At 35.1% G+C, this 20800-nt stretch overlaps 3 protein-coding genes across 4 annotated transcripts in view; 1 reads left to right on the top strand and 2 right to left on the bottom strand.

Moving 5' to 3' along the window:
* Positions 1-453, bottom strand: part of LOC144441480 (rab GTPase-activating protein 1-like) — a 33965-nt gene extending 33512 nt beyond the window's left edge. The window contains exon 1 of one of the 2 annotated variants that reach the window (XM_078131062.1): positions 358-453. The gene's annotated coding sequence lies outside the window, so the exon portion shown is untranslated. The remainder of the gene's footprint in view (positions 1-357) is intronic. The other variant, XM_078131063.1, reaches the window with a different exon arrangement.
* A 2702-nt stretch (positions 454-3155) lies between these two features.
* Positions 3156-9062, bottom strand: LOC144441313 (solute carrier family 35 member F3-like). Its single transcript, XM_078130871.1, has 6 exons — positions 8824-9062; positions 7768-7987; positions 7341-7466; positions 5779-5968; positions 4692-4781; positions 3156-3316 (listed from the first exon to the last, which is right to left on the bottom strand). Exons 1-6 carry the CDS (start codon positions 9060-9062, stop codon positions 3156-3158), a joined length of 1026 nt encoding a protein of 341 aa, XP_077986997.1.
* Positions 9063-10923: 1861 nt separating this feature from the next.
* Positions 10924-20546, top strand: LOC144441014 (uncharacterized). The gene is made up of 9 exons (XM_078130521.1): positions 10924-11244; positions 12034-12154; positions 13906-14022; positions 14509-14606; positions 15234-15314; positions 16419-16550; positions 17422-17571; positions 18241-18288; positions 18506-20546. The coding sequence occupies exons 1-9, from the start codon at positions 11170-11172 to the stop codon at positions 18614-18616; spliced, it is 933 nt and encodes a 310-aa protein (XP_077986647.1). The 5' UTR covers positions 10924-11169; the 3' UTR covers positions 18617-20546.
* Positions 20547-20800: the final 254 nt, after the last annotated feature.

The following is a 20800-nucleotide window of genomic DNA, read 5'->3' as shown; positions in this document are numbered from 1 at the left end:
ACTTGAATTACCATAACTCTCAGCCACTGAAACATATCCGTTACATGTAACGGTTAATGCAGCTAACGTTATGCATTCTAAGCAATCTAAAGCCTCGCTGAGGACCACGATCTCGGTCAAGAAAGATTCACAACACAGTCACTGGGTCGGGAGTCGTTGTTTGTCACACAGAATCGAGAACATTTCATGTATCATAATCCAGCAATGTTCCTCTCACTCACTGACTCAGAGGTGGGTCTCTGATAAATCCACATCCTTCGGGTGATCGACTGTGATTTCTTCATTCATTTTCCCCCATTGATTGATTTAACAAGCAAGTTCAACGTTACAAGAGAAACGTGAACGTGCCGATCTTACCTTTTCTTTTTTTTGTGAATCACTTTCCTCAGAGATGATTTTCCAGGTTGAGAATATAAAATTAAAATTAATCCATTACGTCTGTTTTCAACCTTCTGCTCATGCGCAATCGGAAACGCGTAGATTTATGGGTATTTTGAACAATAATGTAGAGGGCGCTAAAGTTGCGAACAAGTGCAAACATGAAATAGCAGGTTTCATGAAAATATAACTTTAGATAAAAGCCTAATAAAAAAAGTATGTGGTTCCGATTACGCTCAATTGTAGAATAGGTGTGGTAGGTAGATTTTTTTTTTATGTTATTATATTTTTTTCTGTGTTCAGGTTTTCATTGTTTTCCAAATGTTTTTCTTGAATACATAAAAAAATGTTTAGGTCGGCAGTGAAAAGCTAGGTGGGGTCGGGTAACCAGAACCAAACAATTATCTTTCTTAGGCCTAAGTAAAGCAAATTATTGAAACACAGAGTGCTCAGGCTTGCTTAGTTATGTTTACGCAAAACATACAAAACAAACAACACATAAACACTGACAAAAATGAACAATTGGGTATTAAATGACAAATCAATATCAACTATTTCTATGTTCCTACCATTTCACATTTAGGAATATATATTGTAATTATTGTTGCATAGCAACATTGATGATTTATAATTACCCTGTCATTAATGTTAGTCAGTGTTTATATATTGTTGTTGTTGTTGTTGTTGTTGTTTTGTTTTGTTTTTTTTTATTTTTTCAAAAGTCAACTTTTATTAATATCCCTTTGAAAGAATATATACATCGTGTAGCTCACAAAGCATTAGCAAACTCTTTCAACATTTTGTTCTTCTTATTATAATAGATATAAAATATTTCTTCTCTTATTATTTGCTCAATATCTCTTCTTTCCAAAATTCTCGCTTTATATACGGCAAAAGTCGCCACCATCAAGATTAAATACATCAAAAGTCTTACAATATATTCTGTATCCATACACAATGTGCTTCCACAGCAGTCTTACGTTCATTCTATACAATTGATTGATTATATTAATACATTTTCTCCAGAACTGTTGTTGTTTATTTGTTTTCATAAGCATAACTATACCTGAGCCCCCTGTGATATCAGAACCGAACAAATTGTACTTTCAAATAGGGAGCTATGAAGATTTATTCAGTCAGTTTCTCTGTGATTCAGTGAATCTCTGTAGCAGTATCTGGAAATGATACCAGTGCACTGGAGTAGCCAGCTCAATCAATCAACCAACCAACCAACCAACTAATAAATCAATCAATCAACCAACCAACAAACAAACCACCCAATAACCAATAAACCAACTAACGAATCAATCAATAAACCAACTAATCGATCAATCAATTAACTAATAAACCAACCAACCAACCAACCAACCAACCAACCAACCAACCAATCAATCAATGACAAACCTATCAATTAATTAATCATCAATCAACTCTCACACCACGGAATTATTCATAAAAATCAGCTGGGAACTCTACATATTTCATAATTTATTCATCAACTGCTTGCTTGGTTGTTCTGGATTCCTGTCTTAGACAAAATCCCCAAATTTTCATGTTCAAAGTAGGGAAACATATGTAGATAATTTACATTTCAAAAAGAAAAAATGTACTCTATCAAAACTGATAACTTTTACAATCAAATAGAATGCTGATATGCCTATGAAGATCAAATGCATATCGCCCTCTAGTGTCAATAAGTCTAAACTGGTTCCCCTTTCGAATTTCATGCATAACAACTGCTGTGAGTTGGGAGCTAGCCTAGCATCTAAACTACAACAATAATTTTTAAAGTCAAATTATGATATAACTTCAAAGTGTCATTCTTTTTCTGTGATGTCTGTTCTGTTAGTAGTGGTGTAACACAGTCACTTGTGGGCTAATATTCTATTCAAGGATGGTCATAATAAAAAATAATGGCGTTATTAGGTATTTTTGAATATGTATTAAATACCAGTCAGTGTTTGCACAAATATGTTATACAAACAAGATGTGCAAATGCAGGCGATGGTATTTTTTTTAAATATTTGTAAATATACCTAATGACGTAATTTTGTAATTACAACCATGGTATAGCTATAATGCATGTAATGTGTTCAGTTCACGTTGATAATCAATACACCATAAAGGTAGTCATTTGAGCTTTACGAAAACAGAAATAACCAGATATACATGTCTTGATAAAATACATTTGCAGCAAGAGTATCAAACTAATAAATATTTATCTAATTTTATATCAGTGTAATATTTAAAGTTGGTGGTCAGAAACACTTAGTGTTACTGTCTCATTGTGAAAGCGACTCACAATTGATGGTAAATAGCTGGAATTAAGATATCAATAATAATTTGTCAAAGTAAGAGTGTGTGAAGTCTCTCTGGATAATGGCACGCCTGTGTACAGAAGTTAATTTAGGATATAGACACAGACACAGACACAGACAGACACGCAGAGACACAGAAACACAGAAAATGCAAATACATACAGACACTGAGACATTTACAGACAAACAGACAGACACACAGACAGACAGACAGACACACACATACATACATACATACATACATACATACATACATACATACATACATACATACATACATACATACATACACACATACATACATACAGACACACACACACACACACACACACACACACACACACAGAATATGCTGTAGCAGCTATGTTGTAGTCTGCATTGTTGTGGGAATTGCACAGTGCCTTCGCTATGCTGAGTTACTGTAGTCTTCATTGTTGTGGGAATTGCACAATGCCTTCGCTATGCTGAGTTACTGTAGTCTTCATTGTCGTTTGAACTGCACGATACCCTGTGATGTTCAGATACTGGAGCCATCATTGTTACAAATCCACTAATGATGGAAAGGAATGCTATTATTTTCATCCAAGAAAAGCTGACTTCATAGGCCAACACATCTACCACTGGAAAGGAAAAAATAGCAAAATGGTATTGTAGCACAACTGTACAGTTTTTAAAAATGTTTTCCCATATGCTGATACATTCATTTGTCTATTTATCCCTGTTATCTTTGCAATATACTAAAAGTATGTGATCACTTGGCTGCTGCTATGGGCGTGGTCTTGTTGCTAGGCATATTTGCATACATTTTTTTGAATGTGTCTGTTATCTTTGAAAAATATGTGATCATTTGGCTGTTGCTATGGGCATGGTCATGTTGCTAGCCATATTTGCATACATTTTTTGAATGCTTATTCATTTGTCTATCAATTCCTGTTGTTATCTTTGTAATGTATGAGATGACTTGGCTGTTGCTATGGGCGTGGTGTTGTTGTTAGGCAAATTTACATACATTTTTTGAATGTTTATTCAATTGTCTTTTAATCCCAGTGGTTATCTTTGTGAAATTCCTTACCGTTTGGCTGTTGCTATGCATGTGGTCTTGTTGCTAGGCACATTTGCAAACATATTTTGAATGCTTAGACACCCCTAAGAATATTCCCACCAAATTTCAGACCGATTTGCCCAATAGTTTTTGAGTAAGTTTTTTGACGAAAAATTACATTTTTCGACACAAATCACACACCGGTAGTAAGAACATTTTGATTTGAACAATTTCCCAACTAGACACCCACGGTAATACACCCATCAAATATCATGGCAATCGGTACATGCAGGAAATTTAACCTGCCAAACACAGTATGATCATGGAGGTCTTGATATGACCATTTTCCTTCCCCATAAAATGTGTGACTTCTTATTCTTTGTACAAACTTTCTTTTTGAATGCCCAAAGACTAAGATTTAATTCAGCTGTGCTAAAAACAGGCCTAGGAACAGATGTTAATCTTTACGCCATTCACACTGATGTGTGAAGTAGCCCAGAAAAGATTCAATGATTTCACTGCATCAATAAAACAAGAATTTTTCATTTCCAGGCTGAAGTCAAAGCATTTTGTAATACAACAAATCACATTTCGAAACATAAAATGCACATTTCTGATGCGATCATTTTCATTTGAACAATTTCCCAACTAGACACCCAAGGTAATGGACCCACCAAATATCATGGCAATTGGTTCAGCGTTTTTTGACTTCAAGTTGTTTACACACACACACACACACACACACACACACACACACACACACACACACACACACACACACACACACACACACACACACACACACACACACACACACACACACACACACACACACACACACACACACACACACATGTAAGCAAACACTGTAGGTATAAACTAACATACCTCAGCAAAACAATTTCAAGGAATTAAAACACTTAAATAAAGGAGTAACAAAAACTATTATTTACCTGCATTGACAGGAATGGCCATCAGAGTTCCAAGTGAAATATTCACTGGAGATGTGATACAACTACCAAATATTACCAAACAGTTGAAAACTACAGAAAACAAAACATGTAAACAACCGTGTTTAGTAAAAGTTGCTTTGCTTTCATCAAGTTGGCAATGTACAACTGCCGACATCAGACTGTGGATGAACAGAATCTGGGGAAAGTAAACAGCTGAATTGGATTAATTAATAACACTTGGCACAACAGCTTGGAAGTACATGTACACATATTTATACAATAGTTCACATACACAAACAAATTAGAAGTTGAGTAAACATTCAAAAAATGTATGCAAATACCCCTAGCAACCATGACTACGCCCATAGTAACAGCCAATTGGTGGTGTATTTCACAAAGATAACAGGGATTCGTAGACAAGTGAACAAACATTCAAAAAAAGTATATGCAAATATGCCTAGCAACAAGACCACACCCATGGCAACAGCCAAATGATCACGTATATTATAAAGATAACAACAGGGATTAATAGACAAAGGAATAAAATTGAAAAATGTATGCAAATATACCTGGCAACAAGACCACGCTCATAGAAACAGTCAAATGATCATGTATATAGCAAAGATAACATTAGGGATTCATAGACAAGTCAACGAACATTCAAAAAATGTAGGTAGAAACACGGGAGTACATCTAGAGTTACGCTTGTGGGGAATTTGCGTGTGTTCCCCTGGCATTTCATGCACACATTAAGAGGCCATAAAACTGTTCTTATTAAGCCACAAAATGTAATACAAGTATCTGCTGTTCCAACCTGCTGTGCCAAGTGTTATTACTCCAATTCATTTGTTTACTTTCCTTGTTTGTAACAGGTTCCGTTTGTCCATAGTCTGATGTCTGCAGTGTATCAAATCACTGACACACCTCAACAGCAATTAGCCAAGCCTTACAATCTACAACAATTTTTCATCATTTCAAGGGATATCAGTTTCGTCATTAACTCACGAAACAATGATAGTTTTAGTTTGTGTCTATATTAGTTTGTTGATATAATAGTAAGTTTGTCATAGTATATGTAATAACTTACCCAATGTTGACAAGGCAGATACTGTAATAATACTCCATGGTACATTCTCCCACATATAACTCTCTTGATTGGAGATATGGAATAAATACGGAATCAGCCACATACAGAGTAAATCACATATACCAAGCAATGTCATAAACAGTGATACATTGGATAATGATGCATCACCCAAGATATTATGGAAAAGTACCTGTATGGTATGCAGAGATATTGAGAGAAAAAGACTAAATCAGAAAAGATATGTTCTCCCACATATTCATCAGGATGGACTTATTATAACAATGCTAAAAGAATGGTACTAACCATAACCAAGAAATAAAGTGAAACCTCTACAAGTAATTGGTGACCTCGCTCTGTCAATCTTTGTTGCTATGTAACCAAGCTATCACATGACTCTGCTGATGTGGCAGTCTTGTAGATATGGGAATGGAGGAATTAGCACCGACTTGACATTATCATTGTTGTCAAATACTGGCAAATTTATCCCAAGATTTCCAGATTCAAACTTCAAAGGCTGTGATTGTCTTTTGACTGTGACTGCCCACACTCTAAATGTCTCAAAATTAGTGGTCATCTTTTATGGTGGGGTTACAATATTCAGGAATAATAAGTGTGACTGTACTCATATATGTCTTCAACAAACTCGTGGGTGTATACTTTTTTTTTTGTAATGATGAGTCACACAATGGAGTTGGTCTATATTGCTTCACACTGTCTTTTTTTGACTATTAATTAAATTTTTTTAAACTAACTACATATTTTTCATCCATATACCGTAATACCATATTAAAGTTACAATCATTTAGGAAATACACACAGATATAAAAGAGGCATTTGTTGTTTCCTGTTGTGAATATTTTCCACCTCACAGTGCTGTGAGCATTTTCAAGTTGTCTCTTTATCTTTTCTGTCACTATTGATCAGTAATAACTATAAATACATGCATTCACTAAGTTGTATGTAGAGATGATAGTTTCAGTTACCAAGACTCTCACCACTGTGGGGTCCACTAATAATTATAAATACATGCATTCACTAAGTTGTATGTAGAGATGATAGTTTCAGTTACCCAGACTCTCACCACTTAGGGGTCCACTAATAATTATAAATACATGCATTCACTAAGTTGTATGTAGAGATGATAGTTTCAGTTACCAAGACTTTCACCACTGCGGGGTCCACTAATAATTATAAATACATGCATTCACTAAGTTGTATGTAGAGATGATAGTTTCAGTTACCAAGACTCTCACCACTGTGGGGTCCACTAATAATTATAAATACATGCATTCACTAAGTTGTATGTAGAGATGATAGTTTCAGTTACCAAGACTTTCACCACTGCGGGGTCCACTAATAATTATAAATACATGCATTCACTAAGTTGTATGTAGAGATGACAGTTTCAGTTACCCAGACTCTCACCACTGAGGGGTCCACTATGAGACCCCAGACAAGAATCTGAGGAAACTTAATTCAAAGTTTTCTGCACTCAATCTGTGGTGAGAGTCTGAGTAGCCAAGACTATAGAGTTGATAGAATTTGACATTGAACACATGTACCTTGTAGAAAGCGCCCCCAGTGGTTGCCCCTAGACACAATAAGACACCAGTAAGGCCAGGAGGGAGGGCTCCATCAATGTATAAAATTAACAAAAATCCAAACAAAGACAAAAATATGGATATGGCCTGTCAACAAATATAAAAATATATGACACTCATTAATGGCATTCAAAATTAATATATTCCTTTCATGTCAAAATGACTTCAATATTTTTATAATAATACTGTAATTACTTTAAAATTCAAGTTGCAAGAATTTTATGTAACCAATATTAGAAATCTACCAACATCTGTGTCTACTTTTTTTCCGGGAATTTAAAAAACGACAGTCAAAGTTTTGAATAGAAATCCTATGGGATGCTCCATCTTGATGGGAATGTTCTCTTATTTACGAAAGACTCTTTAAATTTCAATAAAAAACACTTACCCGTAACGTTTGTATGGACTCATGAAATAAAAATACAGCAAAAATACAAATATAGGCAGAACTGGTAGAAAAGATAGCCGAGGCATCAGTTGCAGTAATAGTTGTCAATGATTCTAGGAATAGATAGTTAGCCAGTAACCACAGTAAGCACATTGGCCATATCTTGGTAACAAAGACACGGAGACTGAATCCATTGAAACTATTCCCATAGTCACATGACCTACATAGATTAACATACATGAATTACATTTACGAAGGAAAGTTGAATAATTGAAAAGTTTTAATTTCTTTGTCATTAATACAATACCAATTTCCATCAAATTATGCCCTGTAGTGATGATGGACAGCTGTGATGTAAATGAGGGAAAAGAGTGAAAGTATTTCTTATTTGAATCATACCCTCTAGTTATGAAGAACAGCTGTGATGAAAATGGATGAAACGACAAGTCAATAGACCTTTGTAATGAATGCTGCCCTCTAGTGGCAAAGTAGAACAATGATGAAATTGATTATCAGACAAGTCAATCTTCCTTTCTCATAAATCATTCCCTCTAGTGGTGAAAGATAGCTATGAAAGAAATGGGTTGACAGAAAAGTCAATACACCTTTCAAATGATGTCATCCAATGGAATTGGTAGATGATAGCAATGAATGAGATAAATTATGGACCTTTCCAATAAAGCATACTCTCTCATGATGACAGATAGCAGTGATGTAAATGGATGAACTGATAACAAAACGGACCTTGCTCATGATCACGCCTTGAACTGATGTTCAATGATCTGTAAACGAATAAAATTATGACATTGTAATGGACCTTTTAAATATACCATGCCCTCTAGTGTTGATAAAGAGCAATGATGTAAAGTGGTTTTAAAGGCATGAAAATAAGCCTTCAAATAATGTCAGTCAGTCAGTCAGTCAGTCAGTCAGTCAGTCAGTCAGTCAGTCAGTCAGTCAAAGATGATAAATCATCTATTCCTTTCATAGCATTGTACAGGTATGTAACTACAGGTGCATTTAATTCCAGTATTCATGAATTCATTTATAACCCACCTTGTTCTCTCTCCAGAGTTTTCCTGTTTGCAACATTTCTGTACTAATTTAGATAGTGGATAGAAAGCAATAAGCCAGGCTGTAGAAAACCATATATATAACATAGTTCCATCAAAAGAGGGTGCATACATACACGTTGCTAGCTGCATACTGCTTGATAACGTTCCACCAATCAGAACAATAATAGTGATGTTCATGGCAGTTTGACCCCAGGTTTCACCGACAATAAACTTCTGCATTTCTGTCTGACAGTTAGAAGTATCCATGTTTACTGCACTGACATTGGATTAACATCAGTGCTGGGTCTCTATGGTAATAAGTAATAAGAATTTCATCAATTTTTGTTAGAATTACTAGTGTGGGCTTCCTTTATGAAAAAAAAAGATTTAAGCTTATGTCATTTTGAGATAACAAGGCTTCAGTGACTGGCTGATTATAATAAAGAGAGGTCCACAACCAAATTAATACAACACCAACATATAGTGTGAAGAAACCATAGACAAATTAATAAAAACACACCATGATGTGTTCTTCTATTGAGGTAAAAATTACAATTCATAGTAAGATATCTAGCAATTAGTATCTCTGCACGTCAAGTTAGGAAGGCTTTGTTGCAAGCCATCTTCATACATTGTTTGGAGAAACCATAACAATTTTAATTTTAAAAAATCCATGATGTGCAAAAATTAAAAAAGTAGTATGGCTTCATAGTAAGATTAGTCTACTAACCACAGTGGTTAGTAGACCACAGTTGGAATCCAGACTATAATAAGATATCTAGCAATTAGTATCTCTGCAAGTCAGTATTAAACTAACAGCAAAGCCTCATTGCACACACATACATACATACACACACACACACACACACACACACACACACACTCGCACACACATATTTATATTATCTATATATAGAACCTGTGTAAAATTAGATATATATGTATACATGCACACACACACACACACACACACACACACACACACATTCGTGTGTATGTAAAACACAATTAATAAAAACATTTACCTTCCATTGCATTGTAAAAGCATATGTGTTGTTTATACAACCAAGCTACCATGTCTGTAAAAACTACAAGCATGATTTCAAATAGCTGCATTAATTGTGGCATTGTTTTTGCATTTGAGCTTTTATCATGCAATCAAAACAGACTCCAGAAAGACAAAATCTCAAAAAATAATAATTAACACTACAATTATTGCAACTAGGTTTCAAATCAATGGTAAAAGACAAACATCTATAAACTGAAACCAATTTTTTTTACAGAGCTAAAATATCTGTCAACCAAATATCGAGAAAATTATTTGTAATAATTTTTGTCAGTAAAATCAAATATACATAAAACGATACAGAAAGACATTGTAATTTACACAGATACAAACAATCAATTCATGCAATTACAAACACTTTTGAAATTTATATACAATGACTCCTTACCAATAACCTTTGACTTCGTTGATAAACTTAGGCTTATCAGCACATATGCATGCCATGGTCCATGGTATGTTACACACGTACCCGGTGTTTTCTTCGCTGTATTGTTAATGTTAGCTCAGACAACTACTGAGTGGTCTGAGATGTTAGCAAATTTAGAGTTTGTCGTCAACTTTCTATGCACCCGAATTCCTTTGTTCATTTGTTTTACGCAAGATTCTGTGCATTTCACGGCTTTATTCCCTAGGTGACTAATTTTGTGACAAATATACTCTGCAGCTGTTTTTACTTTCCCGTAAAAAAATGGTACCGGAAACTTTGTTTACAACCAGTCAATGTGTTGCGTGAAGTCTTTTTCAGGGAACCAGGAGATATTTAATATACCAGCATCAGCCTCTGCTTTTGAATGGTGGGGTCCTCCTAGAGCCTCTAACTTACTGGTAATTTTATCTTTTAATTTAGACGTCATTTTTGCTATGTTTCAGGAATGCAAAACGTAAATTATGATATAATGGTACTGTTTAAGACCTAAAATGGATATGGACAACATTCAACGTAATTTTATACCCTCTGAGATGCCATCAGAAACCAGCCATATTTTGAGCAATAAAAATCGGCAACTTAGCGGGTCTGAAAACAAGTGGCTAGCCACCAAACTTCCGTCGTCAAGAACCCAGTCATGGTACAAATGCTCTGACTTTTGCACTTGTATCAGCCAGCTAACGAATTGTAGATGAAGGCCGAGTTGCCTCCCACGTATTCGTCGTTATTATGAATACCATTTGTCGTTCAAGATAATCTGAGAAGCAGAAAGGACTGTCGAAAACTGCGGCGAAATGCACCAAGCAATGTCCATATCCTGGCCGTAGGAAATCATAACACACAGTCAATGAGTCATGTTTTCTGCTGCGACTGCAGACGAAAACTTTTCAAAAGTTGACCTCCGTAATTTTGATGGGCATAAAGATGAGGTAAGAGTGTATATAGATGAAGTCTAAAATGTCATATTAACATTGACAAAGAAAACACGAGTGCAAGCTTTGAATGTATGTTGTTTATTTACACACAGGTGATTGTTTACATCACTGTCAACACCACTTTGCCTTTGCTGGTGTGTTTATTCATAGACAGTGGAGGGAGACCTCCACTGTCTATGGTTTATTAAAAATCAAATGAACTAAAATGGTGGTAATGGTGTATTTATTCGGAAACTTTTGCCAATCGCCCCCCCCCCCCCTTTAAGGAGGATTCCGGGGTGAATAATATGGATAATATAATTCTCTAATTCATTATCTTTGTATTCAATACTGTAGTCTAGTGTTTTATTCATATTTATATTTATAATTATCTATTATCTTTGTTCTTGTTATTTTTGTATGTTTATTGACAATAGATAATGTATTTCTTACATTATTTCATGTCAAATAAAATATACTGTACTACTACTGTGTGTATAATTATGATGAAAATAGTGTTTTGAAACTTTTTACCAGACCTTTGAAAGGTAATTCTTAAATACATAAAACATAAATATACTCTTTCTATGAAATATCTAGTCCTGCTTGCAGATGGGGTAAGTCTGAACTTGATTCTGATATTGTCCCTTTTCCTTCGAGGGACAATGTCAAAATCATGTCTCGTACACAATCTGCAAGCAGGACTTCAAAGTATCCTGAATTCCACTTCCAGTGTGTTGGTGCTAAAGTTATTAAAGTGACAGTGTAATCAATTTGTAAAAAATTTTTTTTACAAAAATTCAGGTCAACTGTTGTGCGTTTTCACCCGATATGGAAATCCTAGTGACGGGGAGTGATGATGGTAGAGTGAGAGTCTGGAATAAAATGACTGGTCAGATGGTGTGTAAACTGAAAGGTCACGAAGGTTGGTGCACCTCAGCATGTCTCAAAGTTGTATTTACCTGAAACAAATTGTACTCCTAATTCCAAATGAAATCATCGTCAAACTGGAGCCATTTTAGCCCATGATACATTCTGAATAGCTATCCAGTATGTATTAAAGTGGCACAAGCTGAGTCTATAGAAGTATTTTACTCAAGTGAGAATACTTAAATAAAACCACATACCAGTGTATTGCTAATGACGAGTTGATGTATTGTCTTCTATAACATTATGATTGTCTTCTGGCATTGTTAGAACAGTTGATTGCATAGTAGGGATTTCCTGAACATTTTTTGATATGTATAATAAATTACGTCATTGGATTGTTTATGGGTTACTGGTATATCTTAATACCAGGTTTGAGTCAACTGCAAGTGGTGGTTAACTATACTTCAGTAAGTACAATACTGTGAGTACCTTTTAAATCTGCAGCAAAACCTACACCCAAATATGTATAAGCACAGATTGTGCCCCTTTAATAATACAGTGGCCATTTGTATTTTGATGGCTCGTAACTTTTGCTAACTTCATTTAGCTGAAGCATGTTTAGCTCCAAATAAGATCAACAACAAATGGCAGTCATTTTGACCCATGGTACATTCTGAGTAAGTACAGATAATAAAAAAAAATTGAGAAAAAGACAACTTTATTTGATAAAAGTGTGAAATTAATGTATAAGTAATACAACTAGAATTAGAAGTACCCAAGTACATGTCAATAATTTTCATATCTGTTGTAAAAATTCTGTAATTCTTAAAAAAATTGTCTTTTTGGCTTAGTGTTTGTGTGACAAATACTTACATTTAACATTACAACAATAGAGAAATTGAAAGGTCATACATGAACATTTCATCAGATTTTATTTTGTCAGTCTGTCTATTGATACAAGGCATGAAAGGTCAACACAGGGGCAACAACGGATTACCATGTCTGCATTGAAACTATAGTGACAGAAATATTTGTACAGGGTGTAAGATGTCAGTCAGCTCAACACTAAACACTGCAAAACAATATCAACTATAGTGTGATTGTCAGCAAATATGCCAAAGCACTGTTTTAATCCCTGTCTAAGCTTTTGTTGATTTAACACAGTCTATTGGCTGGCTTCGTAGTAGTCTGTAAGGTATGCAGTGATGGAGCGCCCTCACACAGTGATCAAGCCCTCGGTGAGGGTGGCGCAACACAACGTATCTTACAGTCTAGCTTTGTAGGGATCAATACAGAACAACTGAGATAAATTAATGTATATTATTGTATTTCATATGTGCTTAAAGGAGAACACCATTCTAGGAATAAAGGCATTTTCGTAAAGTTTGGGTTCTGGAGAGTAATTTTATGATTTCACATCACATAAATTTTGCACGATTGCCAAGAAACACCAAATTGAATCTTGTTTTACATTCATTGTTCTGTGAATGTCTCAGCACTGGTCCAGTGCTGCCTCATTGGATTCAGCAGCAGCAGCATATCTATCTGTATCGGTATCTGTATCTGTATAAATACGTCCAATGACCAGATAACTGGTATATGAATCAATGGCGAAAGAGAAGGCACTTAGTCATGCTGGATGCTTTGAAGGCATCAACAGTTCCAGCTTTAACTACGCTATCTTCAAGAATTTTCTAGTCTATTACTGTTCATGAAAAGAATGGGTTTTTGAAGATGGCTGTATTACAGTTTGTATTGTAATATTTCACTAAAGTTCTAAAAATTAAATTTTGAATTTTCTTGTAGGTGCAATTAAAAGTGTTGCAATAACAAATGATAGTAAATACTTTGCAAGTGCTGCATATGATGGAAAGGTCATTATATGGAGAACAAGAAATGCTGAAATTGTACACATTCTATGCGGTAAGTTATATCCAGCGTTTTTAATTTTACTGAGGTTGGTGAATCCAGGTAAAGAAAGGGGGAAATGGAAAAAATGACAGTGTTTCCTGTACAATCTACCATAATTTTGTTCTGGAACCCTGGTAAAATGACTGGGGAACACAGGAGGATTTTACCTACTTACTGCCCTTAGCAAAACACCAATACATGAGGAGAGAAGACATACGGTCTCAGTGCAGTGTCTGTGTATGTGTTTGATAAATTGATGGCTGTGTTAGGTTATGGTATGAATGTGTTTGTGTGCATATGTGTCCATGTGTGGATAGTTCTATATTTATGTTGTAACTAGATACAATATTGTTGCAGAAGTTTTTTTTAAAATAGAAAGTTCACTATGTGAGACCTGTAATGCATTAGAGTACCAGCAGTACTTGTTATTGTGTACACTGTTTGTATCAATATCATAAACTCTGTTTATCACTAACATCATTGTGTGTTTTGTTACAGGTCACTGTAGAAGTGTAGAAACTATCAGTTTTTCACCTGATTGTCAGATGCTATGTTCAGGATCTTGGGACAACACTGCAATAGTCTGGAATGTTGAGGTAGGTATACTTCTCGCCACATCACACACACAAACACACACACACACACACACACACACACACACACACACACACACACACACACACACATGTATGCATGCACATATGCACACACACACATGTATGCATGCACATATGCACACACACACATACACACATGTATGCATGCACATATGCACACGCGCGCGCGCGCACACACACACACACACACACACACACACACACACACCAGTAAGATTTACAGTCATCAAAGTATTTTGATAACACACATTTAACAACATTGTCAGAAGAGAAGTTTGTATGTTTTATCATTTTTCTCCATTTCCAATGGGGTCCTGAATACATGTATAGGACTTACACTGGCCATAACTCACAAGCAGTTTAGTAGCATTGAGCTTTCAATCTGTCTTGGTTGATGATCCTCATCAGAATGACAGATTCATAGTTATATATGAGGACTGCTGGTCACCATCTCTGGGCTACCAATTTGAGAAAGTGGTTGTCTGCTGGGACTACAAATTTAAAAGTTCATTTGAGCCCAGTGAGAGCATGTACGTCTTACATGATTGTAAGCAATCATTTTTACAGTACTGTGTACACGTATGCATTTATATGTTTACCCTACAGCGTGGTATTGCTGTGTATATTCTGAATGGTCACAGAAATATGGTGCAATGCTGTGCATTTTCTTATGATATGAAGTACCTGGTAAGTGGTGTACATTTCAGTAACAGGTAGTAGCCTGGCTTACTAGTATATATCAAGATGTGAAATTTAAACAATACTTGATTGGGTAAAATGCGCACATTGAGAACACTGCAAAGTACAATATACAAATGTAGTTATATAGGTAAATTCTGATACTAGACTATTTTACATTTTGTAAACAGCCTCTAAAATCAGACCGTCATCATGAACACTTCTAAGTACAATAACACCATTTTCTGACGATTTGATGTTCCTTAAAGTGGCCATATGGATGAGAATTTGGTATTTATTTTGGATTTTTATTTGATAAAAGAGCTTCACTATGTTTTTCTACTTGAAAAAATAATGTGAAATAACATATACCAAGTCCATGTTCACATCTCAATAAACAGCAAAACACTAAACAATGTGTAAAATGTTTGTTATTGTACGTACAATAACAAACTTTTTACACTTTTTGCATCCTTTTGCAATGTATTGAGTTATGAACATGGACTTGGTATATGTTCTTTCGCTTTATTTTTTCAAATAGAAAAACACAGTGAAGCTGTTTTATCAAATAAAAATCCAAAATAAATACCAAATTTTCATCCATATGGCCACTTTAAAATACAGATGAATTGTACTATATGATGATAATATGTATAATAGGCTTATGAAGTGCTAGAATGTACTTTGATGAGAAGATCATTCCTATAGGAATGCATTGTATGTCATTTTCATTACATAACATTGTAACCCAGCAAAAATTAATGTGACCGATTTCATTCTTCTCACCACAAGAGAATAGATAATGAAATATGGAATACCAATTTTATAACCCCCCACCCCACCCTCCTCAACTTTTCAGTGCTTGTCACTACTACCCAGTTCTCAAAACACGTATCCACTTGCAACATTGCAAAAGTGTAGTTGTGACTTTACTTTGGCCTGCAACTTGAAGAGATAGATACCAATGCTTGTGAATATCAAAGACCAACCTGTGTCCTTTTTCTGATAGGAGAGAACCATTAATTATACCCACATACATGGACAAAGTTGTTTGATAAAAGTGCATAGAATGGAGCTAAAATATAAGTAATTAACTTCTTGTTTTCCCTGTAGGCCACTGGATCTTGGGATCATACAGTGCGTGTATGGCCATTGGGTAACAGCAGAGATATGGACACTGTTAAAGTTCTGACTGGACATACTAGCAATATACATGGTGTAGCATTCTCTAGACAAGGCATGCTGGTAAGTGGCTAATTCTCTGTAGAACAAGGCATGCTGGTAAGTGGCTAATTCTCTGTAGAACAAACGTGTAAGTGACTAATCATATATCAGGTTGTTGTTGTTCATCCAGTTCTTCTACGATGCCATTGGTGCTAATTTTTTTAGCAGGATAAAGTTTACACACTCCGGATATACTGTACAGCATTTTTATGATTGTTCAGTGTAATTGTGAGTTTGTCAAATAATGTTGATATGTTTAATTTTCTGTCTGTACAAATCTTCATTTATGAAAGACACGGCTCTACAAAGAGTTCCAGCTGAGTCATACTTTGTTCATTTCATGTACATGTGACTGGTTTGTGTTTACAGTTGCTAACCATGACTTATGTCCGCTATACAAGTACCTCAGTATTTGAATCTCTTCTTTGTCTATTTCATTCTTCTTGCTGTTATTTCTATTATCAACACAGGAAAGGTTTTGTTAGAGGTTAGAACAGAATTTTCACCCAGCTTGTTATTTTGTCACAAGTGTGTGTTGAAAGGCATGTGTGTTCTTGTGTTTTGAATTTGTTTTATAGTACATTCTTCCATCATGACCAGATAGCAATAATATTTTCATAGTTTTAAGCTTTCACTTTAGCAGCCAAACTACTTAATGTGATAATTTACTTTCAATGTTCAATGCTGTGTGTTTTTGGCAATAACTGAGAACCTGCAAGTTTCCAGAGAGTGATTGGAAACACCAATTTCACACCAAACACCTTGTGCCCGATTCACTTTGCATGATAGCTTAGATTGATTGTGGCATGCAAATGAATATTTCTCCATCATCACATCACGAACCTTGTATGTATCATGATCTTACATTTTGTTTGTATTCTCTTCTCTTCAGGGATCAGCTTCATGGGATAAAACTGTACGACTGTGGAACCCCCGTAATGGTCATCTCCTTCATCTCCTGAAAGGTCATGATGGCTGGGTGCAAGCTGTGACCTTTTCAACTGATAGTACTTTGGTTGCCAGTTCCTCAGACGATGAAACCGTATGTTTACCATTGTAATCACCTGATGAAAGATAGGCTGAAACTGTAGTAGTTTTATAGACATAGGTCATAGAGATACGCCATTGATACCTTGGAAATAGTAACAAGGGAGATAGAAAATTATCAAATGATTTAATATCATACTACATTGGTTTGGAAAGATGGCTGTACAAACTCTAAACTGCAAATCTTAATTCTAGGTGGTCATCACATATTTAACTACAGTGCAAGTACACGGTTGCACAGACACCATTCCAAGCCAAAGTTGGTGTAAGCATACTAACGCATTTGATAATTTTCTACCTTCCTTGTTACTATTTCAGAGGTATCAATAACGTATGTCAATAACCTATGTCTATGACCTATGTCTATAACCTATGTCTGATATTGATTGTCTGACTCAATTAGCTTACTCAAACTATTTTCTAATCTCTCATCTTTGCAATTGAATTTTATATTTCACATTGATTGTTTACTTTCTACTAGCTATCTGTGCTTTCTTTTCTCTTCTCGTGCGAAATAACAGATTTCAGTCATCAATATCAGTTTGTGTCATATCCACTTATATATATAGTATTTATATATATAGTAATATCCACATAGTATTTTGCTATGATGTCATCCCACAACACGATAATAATCCTACCTTATATATTGTCTTCTACGTAGGTAAGACTTTGGGATGTTGTCAGTGGTGAATGTATTAAAGTCTTGGAGGTTAGTACTAATAATTTAAAGAAATACAAATAATATTATAATGATGAAAAATTACTTGTTGAGCTTCTTGTTGATATACAGGATTCTTAGAGTCAACCGTTGTTGTGCTATAACTGAAAGTTGCACAAATGACAATTGGCACAAAAGTATATTGAAGTTTGACATTATGAAATATATTTGTATTAGAAAACTAACCTCAAAATTTGTTTTGTTGTAGGCAAAAACTGAACGAGCTCATTTCTGCACTTTTACTTCTGGAGGGACACTCGTGGCATGTGGAGCTGCACCAGTGGCAGCACCTGTACCTGTAAAGATATCAGGACCATGATTTGAAGTGACCAGCCAGGTTAGCGCCCTCTAGTGAGGGAGAATACTTTACTTTGTTTTTTAGGGGCAAGGACTTTCATTCCTTTGTTAATATAAAACAGGTTACCACATACAGTTTGCTTGTCTTCCAGATTTGAGGTCAATGCGTGTGTCACTCTGTCTAAAATGAAAGTTGGTGAAAGATGATGAATATGATAATTCAAGGTTAAAATGACTTGACTTCCATAACTTTGCAACACATTCATGTAGTTTCCAGTCATAGCTATAATGACTTCTGGTTACATTTTCTTTTGCAAATTTTGAGTCCATAGACAAAATTTAGCTTTTTTTATTGAACTTTTAAAGCCTATGAGATTTGAGTAAGAGAAATCTGATATGTTAAATTGTTAAGACTTTACTCCAGGTATGGATGACCCTTGACCCTGGAGGCACTGATAAGCAGGTGCTATGAGAAAATATCTATGCGTGTAAGCCAAACTACAGCATGGATTATTGGACTGAGCCATCATGATGTGAATCACAAGGTCTGTCATGTATTTTATTTTTGGCAAATACAAGTTTCATAAATGAGAGTTTGAATAACCGACTACTTCATTTCAAGTATAGATAGCAGAGGTACTTGAAATAGCAGAGATTACCCAAGACTTGCCAAGACTATTGCTAAGTATGGTAAAATACTCACCTATTTAGACCCCTACATTGAGTTGAAAATTTGCTTCTGAACAGCGCCCCCAGTGGCCAAAGTGTACAATCTTTCTTTTTTCGGTTTAGCTGGCATATGAAGTATTGTAAAGTATTGCTTGTAATTGTATGAGTCAATAAGATTTACCCATGTGTATGATATTGTCAGTTACCATGGTGACAAGTTACAATACATCTCTATCTTAGTGGATAAGAAGCCAAAAATAACATACACATGACAGACATCATCATGATGGGGATGCCTTGTTATTATTGTTATAAACTGTTTGAAGTGCTCCTACAATATTCCATTCTTCAAGTTAAAAACCAAGTATACATAATCACATGCCTAGGCAGCTACATGTACCATTTACCGAATTTGTCTTTCTAAAATGTCAAGAGTCCCTCCGAACCTCCCCTACATAGAGTACAATGGATACTGTTTCTATGGTTACCAGGGAGTTCTGCACATCCTACGACAGAGGTGGTTGGTCTTTGGTTAGTTATAGGATATCTTATTGACATACTTTATACTTTGTTTATAGTACTTCATTCTTCAGATGAAAAATAGACAGTAAAACCAGCCAACTGGCACATCCCATTGTAACATAACATAATACAACATAACACACCACCAGCCCCAAGTATCTCCCATCCTGGTCTCAAACTGGCAACTACAGAAGGTTTATCAGTCTCTGAGCCATTTTGTGAAAACACTCTAACTTAGGTGATCAATGATATTACTAACACCACATTTGCATCTATGCTCTCTCAACGGACGTTTGTTTGTTTTCTTGGCTAGTGACTTCTTAGATTATTTGACTAATCATATACCCATTGTTATTGTTATACTGTACTATATTTCAAAATAACACAGTTGTTTACTAACAATTGCCTGCATTTAGAGTAGGCTTGGCTGTCCAGGTAGAAATTTATTATAACTTAGCCTAACATTTCATCGTAATTAACTTTCCACTAACTCATGTTTATATGTTCATTACTTACTGGTTTACTGAAGTCAGCTGTAATACAGTTCAACACAATTTATTCTACAGATTGTACTCGATTTGAATATATTGTTTAATCAAAACTTTTCAAACATTGAGGTTTGTGTTCATGTGACAATCAAAAACAGATACCATAAGAAATATACAATCTTTTCAAAATGACCCAGTTATTGTATATATAAGACAAATGATAGTCTGTATAGAGAGACAGACAGAGACAAATAGACATACATACATACATACATACATACATACATACATACATACATACATACATACATACATACATACATACATACATACACACATACACACATACACACATACATATACATACACACACACACACACACACACACACACACACACACATTGGATAATAATTTTGAATAGGAGAAATTTTGTCATTACAAAATTGCGATGTATGAAATAGGATAAGCCTATCAAAGACAATGGAATTACAGAACATTCAAAATGTCCATGTACAAAACAATAAG

This window comes from Glandiceps talaboti, chromosome 10 (genome assembly GCF_964340395.1).
Source record: "Glandiceps talaboti chromosome 10, keGlaTala1.1, whole genome shotgun sequence".
Taxonomy (NCBI): Eukaryota; Metazoa; Hemichordata; class Enteropneusta; family Spengelidae; genus Glandiceps; species Glandiceps talaboti.
Note: the sequence above shows the minus strand (reverse complement) of the source record. Positions and strands in the feature narration are given on the sequence as shown.